Here is a 15047-nt window from a genome sequence, read left to right on the forward strand (position 1 = left end):
CTGGGCAGCGCCTGGCCTGACGGGGCCCCGATCTCAGTGACTCTGGGTCTGGGCAGCGCCTGGCACGACGGTACCCCAGTCTCGGTGACTCTGTGTCTGGGCAGTGCCCGGCCCAGCAGGGCCCTGATCTCGGCGATTCTGGATCTGGGCAGCACCCGGCGCGACAGGGCCCCGATCTCGGTGACTCTGGGTCTGGGCAGCACCCGGCCTGACGGGGCCCCGATCTCGGCGATTCTGGGTCTGGGCAGCACCCGGCGGCGGGGCCCCGATCTTGGCGACTCTGGGTCTGGGCAGCACCCGGCCTGACGGGGCCCCGATCTCGGCGACTCTGGGTCTGGGCAGCGCCCACAATACTCAGTCTAATTGGCAGGCTCCACAGCGTTAGAAGGAGAGTGGCGGGGAGGTTACTAATGGTTGAGGACCAGGCTGTGGGGCCTTTCCCTGCAGGGTCATGGACACCAATACAGCCCCAGGACAGGGACTGGGTGGCTCAGGGGTGGGGGAAGGGGGATCCGGGGCCTTTTCCCTCTCGGGGGCACCTGTTCCATCCTCTCCCAGGTGCGTCGTGCATTTATCGACCCCTCCTCAGTGCTGCAGGAGGAGGAAGGGGCTACGCGGGGGGGGGGGGGGGGAGGAATAATCCCGACAGGTGAATTCAAAGCAAATCCAAGGGAAAACATCTTTGTGTGCCCCAGAGCTTGGGGGATGGAACCCAGGAGTCCTGGCTCCCAGCCCCCACCCCCCCTCTTTAAAAATGTTCCCAGGCAGGGGACTGTCCCGCTGTCGGTCTGGGGGGTGGGGGTGGGGAGAAGGACTTTTCCGGTGGGGAGGGGTGACTAAGAAAGAAAGAAAAAGCGAAGCCGTCCCTGAAAGAGAAACCAGGAGTCGAGCCCCAGAGCCCGGAACAAGGGACTGGAAAAGAAATGAGAGAGGAAGGAAAGAAGGAAGGAAGGAGCCCGGGAGCCAGACCGAGCAGTGTCTGAGTGGGGAGGAAATGAGCGGAAGGGGGGTTAGGAAAAGGAAGGAAGGAATGAGAAAGGAAGAAACAAAGAGGAAGGACGTGAGTGAAGGAAGAAAGGAGCAAAGGGCTGGGGGCTGTGGGGGGAGGGGGTGGGGAGAGGGGTTGGAGGCTGGCGGGGGAAGGGGCTTGAGGCTGCGGGGAAAGGGCTGGGGACTGATGGGGGAAGGGCTACTCTGAGATAGCGCGGGCTGGAGGCTGGGGGGGAAGGGGCTGGGTAGGAGGGGTGGGGGAGGGATTGGAAGCTGTGGGGGAAGGGGCTGGAGGCTGGGGAGGAGGGGTTGGGGGGAAGGGGCTGGGGGAGGGACTGGGGGAGGGGCTGGAGGCTGGGGGGGGAAGGGGCTGGAGGCTGGGGGAAGGGGCTGGGGGGAGGGGATGGAGGCTGGGGGGGGCGGGTCTGTCCCTTTAAGCGCGGGGCCCGTGACATCACGGTGTCCGCGGCGCGGGAAGGGGTGGGGGGGAAGCTCCCGTGGATTCTCCAGCAGCGAGAGCGGAGCCGTTTTCCAGAGCGCCCGGCCCGGTCCAGCCCGGTCCAGCCCCGCGATCCGACCGGAGCCAGCCCGACCCCCCCCCCCCCCACATCCCTGCACCCTCGTCCTCCAGCGCAGCTTGTTTTCGCTCCCTTGGTCCCCCCCCTCAGCATCCCCCCGCCTGGCCACTGTCCTCCCCCCCGCAGCCCGCATCCCCGCACCGGGCCCCTGTCCTCTTCCCTCTTCCCCCCACCGCCACATTCCCCCACCAAGCCCCTGTTCTCTCCCCCGCCCCGCCTGGCCACTGTCCTCCCCCCCGCAGCCCGCATCCCCGCACCGGGCTCCTGTTCCCTTCCCCCCCCCGCCGCATCCTTCCGCTGGGCCCCTGTCCCCTCCCCCCCCGTCGCACCTCCCCCTCCCCGGGCCCCTGTCCTCTCCTTCTCTCCCCCCCCCAAAAAAATCCCCCCGCCGGGCCCCTTCTGCCCCCCCTCCACTGCTGCATCCCTCCTCCCAGATCGCTGCATCCCTCCGCCCGGATCTTTGTCCCCTTCCCTCTCCCTCCCTCCCCCCCACGCCGCATCCGTCCGCCGGGCTCCTGTCTCCTTCCCTCTTTCCCCCTCCTCCCCCCCGCCGCATCCCTCCGCCGGGCCCTGGGCCCTTCTGCCCCCCCTCCCCCACTGCTGCATCCCCCCGCCCGGGTCTCCGGCTCCTTCCCCCGCGGCTGCGGCTCCCGGAGGAGAACCCCCCCCCCGCCCATGGCTCTCCGGGGCCCGGGGCGCCGCAGCCGGAGGGTCTGAGGCCGGCGCAGGAGCGGAGCGGCGGGGGCAGAGCATGTGGGGGCCGCCGACCGGCCAGCGCCCCCGGGAGTGAGGGCAAGGTGAGCCCCGGGGGTGCGGGGTGGACGTGCCCCGGGTGGGGGTGCGTGTGTGTGTGTGTGTACACCGTTTGTGTGTACATCGTGTGTGTGTGTGAGAGAGAGAGGTAAACCGTGTGTGTGTGTGTGTGTACATCGTGTGTGTGTGCGTACACCATGTGTGTGTACATCGTGTGTGTGTGTGTACATCGTGTGTGTGTGTGTGAGAGAGAGGTAAACCGTGTGTGTGTGTGTGTACACCGTTTGTGTGTACATCGTGTGTGTGTGTGTGTGAGAGAGAGGTAAACCGTGTGTGTGTGTGTGTACACCGTTTGTGTGTACATCGTGTGTGTGTGTACATCGTGTGTGTGTACATCATTTGTGTGTGCGTACACCATGTGTGTGTACATCGTGTGTGTGTGTGTGAGAGAGAGGTAAACCGTGTGTGTGTGTGTGTACATCGTGTGTGTGTGCGTACACCATTTGTGTGTGTGTGTGAGAGAGAGAGGTAAACCGTGTGTGTGTGTAAATTGTGTGTGTGTGCGTACACCGTGTGTGTGTACATCGTGTGTGTGTGTGTACATTGTGTGTGTGTGTACATCATTTGTGTGTGCGTACACCATGTGTGTGTACATCGTGTGTGTGTGTGTGAGAGAGAGGTAAACCGTGTGTGTGTGTGTGTACATTGTGTGTGTGTACATCGTGTGTGTGTGCGTACACCATTTGTGTGTGTGTGTGAGAGAGAGAGGTAAACCGTGTGTGTGTGTAAATTGTGTGTGTGTGCGTACACCGTGTGTGTACATCGTGTGTGTGTGTACATTGTGTGTGTGTACATCATTTGTGTGTGCGTACACCATGTGTGTGTACATCGTGTGTGTGTGTGTGAGAGAGAGAGAGAGGTAAACCGTGTGTGTGTGTGTGTGTACACCATTTGTGTGTGCATACACCGTGTGTGTACATCGTGTGTGTGTGACAGAGAGGTTCATGGATTGTGTGTACTCATTGTGTGCATATTCGTATGTGGGAGGGTACAGTATGTGTATGTGTATGTACACCGTGTGTGTGTACTTTGTGTATGTGTGTTTGTGTGAGTACACCATGTGTGTGTATGTACACCATGTGTGGGAGGGGGATACACCAGGTAGGGGTGGTGGTATATGTACACTCTGTGTGTGTGTGTGTGGGGGATACACCAGGAGGGGTGTACCTACACTGGGTGTGTATGAGAGAGAGAGAGAGACTGTGTGTGTGTGTGTACGTGTACATACACCTGGTGTGAATGTCAGCGAGAGAACACTGTGTGTGTATGTACATACATACATGAGATTGTGTGAGGGAGAGAGAGTGGTGCTGCCCTCTGGTGTGTGTGTGTGTGTGTGTGTGTCCCCGTCCACCTCCTGCTGTACTCTCCTCTGTCCTCTGGAGCTAGCTGGTGACTTCTGGCCTCAGTTGTTGTTTCATTTTCCCAACCTATTTTCCAGAGCGAGGCCGGAGGGAGGGTGCCTGTGTGTGTGTGTGACAGTGAGTGTTGTGTTAGCGTATGTGATATTCATTAGTGCCCCTGTGTGTATGCACATGCCTTATTTGGAGACGTTGTTGTGTACAGTATATTGTGTGTGTGGGGGGTGTTCGGTCGAGGAGTTGTGCTAGGGTATGTGCCCCTGTAGGTGTGTGAGAATTGTTTGCTGCTGTTGTGAACAGTACAGTGTGTGTGTGTGTGTGTGTGTGTGTGTGTCCCTGCTGCCCTCTGCTGGAGGGGCTGGGCCCTGCTCTGTGTGTGTCCCTGTTGCCCCCTGCTGGGGGTGATGAGCCCCGCTCTCTGAGGGTCTGTGTGTGTGCGTGTGTGGAAATGTTGTGTTGAGCGCATTGTGTAGTTTTGCGTGTGCGTCTAGGTGTGCGCGGGTGTGCACACACATTTTGTTTGGTTGTTCCCCGTTTTTGCTGAGTGCCCATTCGTGTGTGGTTTTCAGTACTGTCAGTGTTGTCTGTGTGGTTTCCTTAGTGCCCCCCTGTACGTGTGTGTGCGTGTGTGTGTGTGTGTGTGTGTTGCGCTGGTGCCGGTTGTTACTGAGTGTGAGTGTGTGCTAATATGTGCTTCTGAGTGATCTGTGTTTGTGCATTGCACTAGTGTGTGGGTTGTGTGTACTGGTGGCTGTTTTGCGGTGGGTGGGTGTGGGCCTGGTGTGTCTTTAGGTGGGATGTCCTTGGGTACGCTGTGTTTGCGTTAGTTGTGTTGTGGGCTGTTTGGCTGCTTGCTACACAGTCAGTGTGTTTCTGAGACCAGCTACTATGCAGTGGTGGGGCGGGGGAGCCCAGACGGGACTGGGGGAGGAGATGGTGGGGGTGCGGGGGGAGCCCATATGGTACCAGGGGGGTGGGGGGGCGAGCCCGTAGGGTGCTAGATGGAGGTAGGTAGGGTGTCTTAGGAGAGCTGGCTTGTTATGGTAGGGTCTGTCAGTCGCTGTGTCTGTCTCTGCCGGCTTGTTCCTGTAGGGTCTCTCCGGAGCACTGGCTTGTTTTGGTGGGGTCTCTGAGGTGCTGGGGCTGTCCACGCTGGTTTGTTATTGTAGGGTCTCTCAGGAGCGCTGGCTCGTCGGGGTGGGTCTCTGAGGTGCTGGGGCTGTCCACGCTGGTTTGTTATTGTAGGGTCTCTCAGGAGCGCTGGCTCGTCGGGGTGGGTCTCTGAGGTGCTGGGGCTGTCCACGCTGGTTTGTTATTGTAGGGTCTCTCAGGAGCGCTGGCTCGTCGGGGTGGGTCTCTGAGGTGCTGGGGCTGTCCACACTGGTTTGTTATTGTAGGGTCTCTCAGCAGCGCTGGCTCGTCGGGGTGGGTCTCTGAGGTGCTGGGGCTGTCCACGCTGGTTTGTTATTGTAGGGTCTCTCAGCAGCGCTGGTTTGTTATGTTGGGGTTATATTAACAGATCCTGTGCACAGGGTTTAAACTCTCATAGAATATTTCCCAGAGAGGGGCCCTGCCCCCCCCCCCCCACATGCTATGAAAACTCCAGGGGGCTTGAAAATATTTCCCAGAGCCCTGCTCCGGACAGCTCCAGCTGAATTAAGCCCTGTCCGTGCGTCGGTGATGCAGGACCCAGGGGGGCAGCCCAGCCCCTGGCGAGTGGGACCCTTCTCTGCCTGGGCCAGGTGCTGGGGCCAGGGGACTCATGGGCTGCTGTGCGGCTGAGCCCCATAGACCTGCCCCTACATCCAACTCACCGTCAGGGCTGGCCCCACTGCCCCAGGGCAAGGCTAGGGGGCGCTGGGCTGCGGGGAGCAGGGCAGGGGGCTCAGTGGGGGGTGCTGGGCTGCGGGGAGTGCAGATTAACTGGGAGCCAGGACTCCGGGGTTCCGTCCCGGGCTCTGGGAGGGGAGTGGGGTCCAGTGGTTAGAGCTGCGGGGGGGGGGGGAGGTGTCTGGCAGGGGCTGCTGAGCCTGTTTCTATCTCCCCGGCCAGGTCCGTGTGCTGTGTGTGGCGCCCTCCGTCCCTTAGGATGAGTAACTGCAGCAGCCGCGCGCTCACGCTGCTCAGTAGCGTGTTCGGGGCGTGCGGGCTGCTGCTGGTCGGCATTGCGGTCAGCACCGACTACTGGCTCTACATGGAGGAGGGCATCGTTCTGCAGCAGAACCAGACCACCGAGATCAGGATGGCGCTGCACGCCGGGCTCTGGAGGGTCTGCTTCTTCGCTGGTACGAGCCCCGCGTGGCGAGCTTTCCCGGCTGTGCGCCAGGCCAGGGCCTCTTTGTATCCCCGTCGCACTGCCCTGGCTGGTGACTCCTTGGTGCTGTGAGTTTCCCCAGAGCAGTGCCCTGGCTGGGGCTTTGCCAGGTAACGCCATCTCTTGCCCCCCTGCAGGCCGGGAGAAGGGCCGGTGCGTGGCATCAGAGTATTTCCTGGAACCCGAGATAAATCTGGTGACAGAAAACACAGAGAACATCTTGAGTAAGTTGAGAGGGGCCCCTCCTGGCCCGGGGGCTTTGGGATAGAGTGCACGAGCAAGAGGGTGTGCACGAGGAGAAAACGTGTCAGCTTCCACATGCTGTGGAGAGGAGAGCACAGCCGTGTCACAGGTGTGTCACAGGTGTGTCTCAGCCCCCCTGTGTTCAACTCTCAGCAAGACGGCATGCGGCATGAAGCCCAGCCACCTGGTACCCTGGTCCTCCGTGGGGTTGGGAGCTGTTAGCGGCGGGACCTATGTGGGGTAGAGCTGGAGTTTGTAGGGGCAGGAGGAGAAGGGGGAGGAGGTGTGACCATGGCGGGAGTGGAGTACATGGGGGATAGGAGGTGAGGAGAGTGTTGGTGGGTCTGAGAGAGGGTGATCTCTACCGGTGGGGTGCGGGACAGGGGTGGAGGTGCTCTGACTGTCCGGTGTCCCCCTTCCCTTCCCAGAGACAGTTCGCACGGCCACCCCCTTCCCCATGGTCAGCCTCTTCCTTGTCTTCACGGCCTTTGTCATCAGCAACATCGGTCACATCCGGCCCCAGAGAACCATCCTGGCCTTCGTCTCTGGCATCTTCTTCATCCTTTCTGGTGAGGGGCCTGGGAGCGGCGTGTGGGGGCTCAGTAGGGGGCGCTTGCCCCTGGCAGTCAGGGCTGGCCCCAATGCCCCAGTGCAGCGCTAGGGGGCGCTGTCCTGCAGGGAGTGGGGGCGGGTGTCAGTAGGGGGCACTCTCCCCTAGCAGTCAGCGCCTCCCGAAATCCTGCCTGAGGTTCTGGTTGGATGTGAGATTCTCTTTCACTTCCCATCCCAAACTTTTGTGTGGTGAAGCCATTGAATAGTGCCAGGAGAGGGGGTCCCAGTTGTAAACACCCCCAGCTCCCTACTTCAGAAACAGCTGTATGTCAGGGCTGGGTGAGGGATCCCCATACAAACAGTTCCGGTGCCCCACCCCAGAGGTGGCCGCATCTCCGCACCCGGTGTGGAATTCCAGTATAAACAGCCCCCGCACCCCACTGGAGGAAGACACTGGAATAAATATGAAAGAACCAGTTTGCTGGGCACCTGGAGGGTAACGGAGTTACAGGGAACAAATCACGCCAACCCCACCTCATTTCCTGCTTTGACAGGGTTACTGGCCAAGTGGACGGGGGAAGCCGTAGACGTGAGAGATCTTGATTTTAGCAAGGCTTTTGACACAGGCCCGCGACACTCTCATTAGCAGCGTAGGGAAATGTGGTTCTTTCCAGATGAATTTACGATAGGGCCGGTGCACCATTGGTTGGAAGGCCGGACTCTAAGCATCGTTACCAGGGATAACTTGGGAGGCAGATCTAGTGAAGCCTGCAGTGGTCAGCCCGGGGGCCGGTACTAGTCACTCTTTTAATGACTGACTCGGATTACGGAGCAGAGAGTGGAACTGGCAGGTGCCCCCAAGCCGGGCGGGGTCGCGAGCCCTTTGGAGGAGCGTTCAAAACGACCTGGACGTGGTCTGGAATGGACCAGATGAAATTCAATCCAGACAAGGGCCAAAGTCCATCACTTGGGAAGGACAAATCCAAAGCACGGCTACCAAAGGGGGCCTAGCCGGCTAGGGGGTCGGATGGCTGGAAGGGGGCAGGGGGGTTAAAATGGGTCATGAACTGAATATGAGGCAACAACGCAGGTGCCAAAAAAGCAACTGTCCTTCTGGGGCGGGGTAAGAGGAGTGTCGGACGTAAGACGCGGGAGGTGATTGTCCCGCTCTGCTCGGCGCTGGTGGAGACCTCGGCTGTGTCCAGTTCTGTGTACCGCCTGACAGATGCACAGATTGGACATTGTGCAGAGGGGAGCCAGAAACCCGGTCAAAGGGAAGTTATAAAAAAATAGGGCATGTTTAGTCCAGAGAAAAGAAGCCCAAGGCGGGGACCCGAGAGCAGTCTTCACATAAGGGCTGTTATAAAGGGCTGTGATCAGTTGTTTTCTACGTCCCCGCTGGAGGTGGGACAAGAAGTAGTTGGCTTAATCCGCAGCAAGGGAGATGTAGGTTAGATATTAGGAAAAATGTTCTAACTCTAAGGGAGGAAAGCTCTGGAATTGGGTCCGGAGGGAGGCTGTGGAATCTCCGTCAGTGGAGGTTTTAAGAACAGGTTGGCCAGACCCCGATCAGCGCTGGTCTAGGTTTACTTGGTCTGGCATCAGTGCAGGGGGCTGGATTAGATGACCCCTCGAGGTCCCTTCCATCCTGACATTTTTATGGTCCTTGTGTAAACAGACTCCAGCCCCACCCCAGAGGCAGCTGCATCTCAGCGCCGGCCGAGGAGTCCCTGTATAAGCAGACCCCATACCCCACCCCAGAGGCAGCCGCATCTCAGAGCTGGGCGAGGGGTCCCTGTATAAAAAGCCCTTGCGCCCCACCCCAGAGATGCTGCTTCTCAGTGCTAGGCGAGGGGTCCCTGTATAAGCAGACCCCACGCCCCACCCCAGAGGCAGTCACATCTCAGCGCCGGGCGAGGGGTCCCTGTCTAAACAGCCCCCAGCAGCTTTATTGTTGGCCCTGTCTCTTGCAGGCCTGTCTCTCGTGGTGGGGTTAGTTCTCTACATCTCCAGCATCAATGACGAGGTGATGAATCGGCCCAGCGGGTCAGAGCAATATTTCCACTATCGCTACGGCTGGTCCTTCGCCTTCGCAGCCTCCTCCTTCCTCCTCAAAGAGGTTTGGACCTTGCCCCACCTCATCCCAACCCCTCCTCCCCGGGGCCCTGGAGATTCCTGGCTGGCTCTGTGCTGCCCCCTGGGGTAGAACTTGAAACCCCTTTTCCCTGATTCTGCTGGCTGAACTAACGGAGAATCCCCCTCTGCTGGCACAGTATGGTGGCTGTGACACACAGAGGGGGGGAAGTTCTAATCTATCCAGCAGTGGGCAGTGGTGAGAATTGTTGGGGGAGCCTAGAAAGTCTCTGACGTCAATTTACAAACTGTGGAGTCCTTAAAATAGGTGAGATAGATGGGCCCAATTGGGAAGGGAGGGGAGGGGAGGGAGGTCTAGTGGTTAGAGCAGGAGGGCTGGGAGCCAGGACTCCTGGGTTCTATGCCTGGCTCTGGGAGGAGAGAGGGCTGTAGTGCTTAGAGGAGGGGGGCTGGGAGCCAGGACTCCTGGGTTCTATCCGCGGCTCGGGCAGGGGGAATGGGATCTAGTGGCTGGCGGGGGGAGGGGGGAGAGCCAGGACTCTCTGGGGGGGAGAGCCAGGGAGGGGAGTAGGGTTCCGCAGTCCCATTCCCTCCCCTTCCACTCACTCTTCCCCCCCACCTCCTGCAGGGTGCCGGCGTGATGTCCGTGTACCTGTTCACCAAGCGCTACGCGGAGGAGGAGATGTACCGCCCCCACCCAGCCTTCTACCGCCCGCGCCTGAGCGACTGCTCCGACTACTCGGGCCAGTTCCTGCACCCGGAGGTGTGGCACCGTGGGCGCAGCCCCTCCGACATCTCCAGCGACGTCTCCATCCAGATGACCCAGAATTACCCCCCCGCTATCAAGTACCCCGAGCACATGCACATATCCACCTCGCCCTGCTAGGCCAGCCCCCCACCCCCGACCGTCTCCCACCGGGGCCTGCCAGCCGCCCCCCACCCCAGAGACTGTGCAGAGGGGGCCCACCCGTGGATCACAGACTGGGTGCTACTGGACTGAAACCTCTCCTTGTCCCCCCTTTCTCGCTCCCTCTGCACCGTCCCCGGAGGCCTCCCCCATTTGGCCACTTTGGCGGCATTCGTGACAGGAAGTCACCCCATCGGCCATTTTGGTTGCCACAGGAAGGTGCCGGGATTCCCAACAGGAAGCCACCTGCCAGCCATTTTGTTTGTTATCATCGGGCCAACCCCAGATACTTTTTTTGTCCCCACAAGGGCCAGTTCCTAACACGAAGTCACCCCTCCACCATTTTCTCTGTCCCTGCTCCAATCCCTTCCTCCCAGATCCTGACAGGAAGTGGCTCCTCTGCCATCTTTTTTGCCCCACAATGGCCAACCCCGGTTAGGAAGCTGCCCATCTGCCATTCTGGTTGCCATTGCACCAGCTCCCCTTGGTATAGATCCTGAGAAGAAATGGCTCCTAATGCCATTTTCCTCAGTTCCAGAACGGCCGACCCTGACAGGAAGTCACTTGTCGGCCATTTTCCTTGTTGCCATGCCAGCCCCTTCCCCCCCCGCAGATCCTGAGAGGAAATGGCTCCTCCGCCATCTTTGCTGCCCCACAATGGCCAACCCTGACAGGAAGTCACTCGTCGGCCATTTTCCATGTTGCTGCACTGGTGTCCTCCCCCACCCCCCACCCGATCCTGAGAGGAAATGGCTCCTCCGCCATCTTTGTTGCCCCACAATGGCCACCCTGACAGGAAGTCAGTCGTCAGCCATTTTCCTTGTTGCCATGCCAGCCCCCCTCCCCCCCGCAGATCCTGAGAGGAAATGGCTCCTCCACCATCTTTGCTGCCCCACAATGGCCAACCCTGACAGGAAGTCACTTGTTGGCCATTTTCCATGTTGCTGCACTGGTGTCCTCCCCCACCCGATCCTGAGAGGAAATGGCTCCTCCACCATCTTTGTTGCCCCACAATGGCCACCCTGACAGGAAGTCAGTCGTCAGCCATTTTCCTTGTTGCCATGCCAGCCCCCCCCGCCCCCGCAGATCCTGAGAGGAAATGGCTCCTCCGCCATCTTTGTTGCCCCACAACGGCCAACCCTGACAGGAAGTCACTCGTCGGCCATTTTCCATGTTGCTGCACTGGTGTCCTCCCCCACCCCCCACCCGATCCTGAGAGGAAATGGCTCCTCCACCCTCTTTGCTGTTTTCCAAATGAACCAGATGGGGGAACCGCATCAGCAAATGGGGACACAGAGAAGGGCCCCAGGTAACTCCCGACCCAGAGAGATGAATCAAGGGGAGCTGGAAATATAGACACCAAGGTCCAGCTAAAGCAACCGCGGCGGCTGGCTGCCAGCAGCTCGCCCTCAGAGACCCGCTCCCCCCTCGACTGCCAGATCGGGGCCCCGTCTCTTTGTCTTCCCTCCGCCGAAGAACGGAGGACGAAGCCCTTTTCTTAGCAAGCGTGGGCTTGACCGCGCCGTGCATTAACCCGGCCCAGCAACGGCCACTGTTAGCCCAGCTTCAGGCCAGCTGCCCCCAGGCTCTGCTTTGCTCTTTCCTTTCTTTCGATTTGCTTTCTCCTTCCATTCTTCCTGTCTCGCCCCCCTTTTTTCTTTTCCATTTCCCGGCTCTTTCCTTCTTCCTCTCTCTGCCCTCTTTCTTTGGTTCCTTTTTTCTTTCAATTTCCATTTGCAAGTTTTCTTTGATTCCTTCCTCTCTCTGCCCTCTTTCGTCCAGTCCTTCTTTTGTCCATTTCTCTGCACTTCTTCTCTATTGACTTTCTTTATATGTCCATTTACAGGGTTCTTTTTCCTCCCCTTTTGTTTTCCTCTTCCTTTCTCTACCCTCTTTTGTTCTTTCTCTGTTAGTTCCCTTCTCCTTTAGCCACCTCCGCCCGCTGGGGTGTATCTCAGGCTGCAGTTCTTTTGCCGCGGTGACTGTGTTTGTGTCTGTAGAGGTGGAAGTGTCTCCATCCATGCAGAGATGAGGAAGGAGCCAATATAGTCGGAGGAGGAGAAGGATGCCAGTGGAGAGACGGAGGAAGGGAAAATAGGGGATGGGAAACGTGAGAATGAAGGGAAGGTGGTTGAGGGAGGTGAGGGAGGGAAGAAAAGGGATAGGTAATAGATACCTCGTGCTTCAGGGATGCATCAGTGCAGGGAACTGGTTCACAGCTGGGTTTGGGCACCTTCTGCTGGCTGGGTCCTGCCAGGACCCAGGACTCTTGCTGTGAACTTGGTTGGTACTGGTCGGTCCCCGTCCCGTGTGGGTATTTTTGTGGGCTCCTTTGACAAGGTCATCTGTACCTGGCTCTGCGAGCTTCCCCACGGCAGTGCCCCCAGCTGCGGAGGCTCCAGTGTTGCGAGCTTCCCCATGGCAGTGCCTCCCAGCCAGGGAGTTAAAGGAGAAAAACCCTCCTCATCTCTTGTCATGATGTTGGGACTCTTACATACAGAGGAGCTGCTCTTGTGGCATCCAACAGAGGGCGGTATCTGCTTGGGGGGACCCAGTTCTGGGAGGGGGTGGGGGCTAGTGGTTAGAGCAGAGGGGCTGGGAGCCAGGACTCCTGGGTTCTATCCTTGGCTCTGAGAGGGGAGTGGGGTCTAGGGGATAGATCAGAAGCGGGGGGGGGGGGGAGTTTGCATACCCTCAGGGAGCGGGAGACACCAACTTTTGCCCCCGACCACTTAAAGGGCCAGAAATCTCCTTCCTCCACCCGTAGAAATCCCACCTTCTGTTCTTGAATGATCCTGGGGATCAGGGGACCCCTCAGCTCTTAGACCTGGCAAAGGGGGGGTCGAGGAGGAAGGTCATGGCACCCCCACCCTTGGGAGCCGGTGGCAAAGAAAGGGTTAAAAATCTAGCATCAGAAATGGCCCCTCCGCCCATGGCATGGGGGGGGGGGGATGAAAGCTAACTAGCTACATCCCCCCCTCTCCAATCAGTTTGAATGGGGGGGAGGCGGTGATGAAAGGGTTAACCATATAGCTCCATCCCCCCCTCACCAGGAATGCGGGCGGGGGGGGGAGAATTGTAGGGTTAAAAATAGCACCACCACCCTCCCCCTGCACCCTGAAGCAATGGGGGATCCTGGCAGTGCAGGAGTTAACACACAGGGGAGCAGATAGTGGGGGGAGGAATTCCCCACAGGTGTGGTGACCCCTACTGCGGGGGGGGGGGAGGAAGGTTCTTAGCCTGGGGGGTGGGAAGGGGGGACATGCATACTACACCCGTAACTAAGGAGAGATCCCTTTTTATTGTCATATAGTCTTTCCCCCCCCTCCCCGTGCTGGGGGTGTGTGGCCTGGGGCCAACCCACCCCCTTATTTACTCTGTACCATATGTACATAGGACTGAGAGACTGCAATAAACTTTATTTCAAACACCTCCCGTGTCTGGCTGTTCCCCCGTACATCCATTCACCCCCCCATCTCCCACCCTCCATCCATGCACCCCTCTATCTCCATCCATCCACCACCTCCATCTCCTTCTCTCCATACATCCACACCCCACCCCACTCCCCCATACATCTCCAACCCGCCTATCCATAACCCCTCGCATCTCATCCATCCACCCACTCCCATAACCCTCCCTCCCTCCATCCACCCCCCCAACATTTCCCTCCATACAACCATACACTCCCCCATGTCCCTCCGTCCGTCCACCCCCCATGTCCCTCCCTCCATAGAATAATAGAATATCAGGGTTGGAAGGGACCTCAGGAGTCCAACTAGTCCAACCCCCTGCTCAAAGTAGGACCAATCCCCACTTTTTGCCCCAGATCCCTAAATGGCCCCCTCAAGGATTGAAACTCACAACCCTGGGTTTAGCAGGCCAATGCTCAAACCACTGAGCTATCCCTCCATTCATACACCACCCCCCCATATCTCCCTCCCTTCATCCATCCACTCCCATCTCCCTCCCTCCATCCATCCACCCCCCAACCCATCCATCCACTCCCATACCCCTCCTCCGTCCATCCATCCACCCACTCACCCACCCATTCACTCCCTTACCCCTCCCCGCATCCGTCCACCCCCACCATCCATCCACTCCCTTACACCCCCCACCCCCTTACCCCTCCCTCCCTCCCTCCATCCACCCACCCATCCATCCACTCCCATACTCCTCCCTCCATCCATCCACCCCCCACACCCACCCATCCCTCCACTCCCACACCCCTACTTCCATCCATCCACACCCAGCAAGGAACCCAGGAGTCCTGGCTCCCAGCCCGCACCTAGTCCTGCTGGAGACTAGGCCTCCTGGGCTCTCTCCCTGGCTGTGGGAGGGGAGTGGGGTCTCGTGGTTAGATTTGGGGCGCTGGGACCCAGGACTCCTGGGTTCCATCCCCAGCACTGGGAGGGGAGTGGGATCTAGTGGTTAGAGCGTGGGCTGGGGGGAGGGAGCCAGGACTCCCACACCCCTCCATCCATCCACCCCCCCACCCATCCATCCACTCCCTCCCCCCCCAGCTCTGCCCCTCTCTCTGTGCCTGGCTGGAGGGTGGGGGAGGGGAGCGCAGGCGCTGGCAGCTGACCGGGCGCCAGCGGGCAGAGGCTGGCCGCCGACCAGCGCAGCAGGGGTTAACAGTCGCCATGGTGACCTGCCAGAGAGCCTGGCTATTGCTGGGGGGGGGGGGGGGGACGACACAGACACACACACAGACAGACACACACACGCACACACACACATAGGCGCTGATCAGCCCCTGGCTGCGGTGGAGACGGGCCGCCGGGCAAGATGGGCCCCCTTGGTCTGAGCCCCATGGAGTCTCATGAGGGCCAATCCGCGTGGAGGGGTTTGGGGCGGGGGCTGGAGGGAAGGAGGTGGGGGGGCAGAAGGGTTTGGGGGGCAGCGGGGGAAGATCTGGATGTATGACAGAGGGGGAGTCGCCCAGCTGTGGGGAAGCAGGTATCCTGGGGGTGGGGGCATGGAGAGAGCAGGATGGGGGGTATGGGAGATGGGGCGCATCAGCTGGCTGTGGGGGTTACATTGGAGGGGGCCGGTACTTGCTGGAGAACGTGACACCAGCAGCTCCTGTGGCTCGTCTTCCCACTCCGGGTATTGGCCTGCACCCCCTGCCCCCCGATGAGGAACACCCCCACGCCCCAGCACCTTGGGGGAGGGGCAGCATGAAACACTCAAAT

The 15047-nt window shown here is 59.6% G+C and overlaps 1 protein-coding gene across 2 annotated transcripts; it reads left to right on the forward strand.

Moving 5' to 3' along the window:
- Positions 1 to 863: 863 nt before the first annotated feature.
- CACNG7 (calcium voltage-gated channel auxiliary subunit gamma 7) lies at positions 864 to 9920 on the forward strand. 2 transcript variants are annotated; one of them, XM_073322142.2, is made up of 6 exons: positions 864 to 1060; positions 5795 to 6027; positions 6194 to 6280; positions 6728 to 6868; positions 8825 to 8970; positions 9574 to 9920. In XM_073322142.2, exons 2-6 carry the CDS (start codon positions 5832 to 5834, stop codon positions 9829 to 9831), a joined length of 828 nt encoding a protein of 275 aa, XP_073178243.1. In that variant the 5' UTR covers positions 864 to 1060; positions 5795 to 5831; the 3' UTR covers positions 9832 to 9920. The 2 variants fall into 2 exon arrangements, with proteins under 2 accessions (XP_073178243.1, XP_073178242.1); XM_073322141.2 differs by lacking the exon at positions 864 to 1060 and adding an exon at positions 1470 to 2365.
- The last annotated feature ends 5127 nt before the right edge of the window (positions 9921 to 15047 follow it).

The sequence above is a fragment of the Lepidochelys kempii genome, chromosome 23 (assembly GCF_965140285.1).
Source record: "Lepidochelys kempii isolate rLepKem1 chromosome 23, rLepKem1.hap1, whole genome shotgun sequence".
NCBI lineage: Eukaryota > Metazoa > Chordata > Testudines > Cheloniidae > Lepidochelys > Lepidochelys kempii.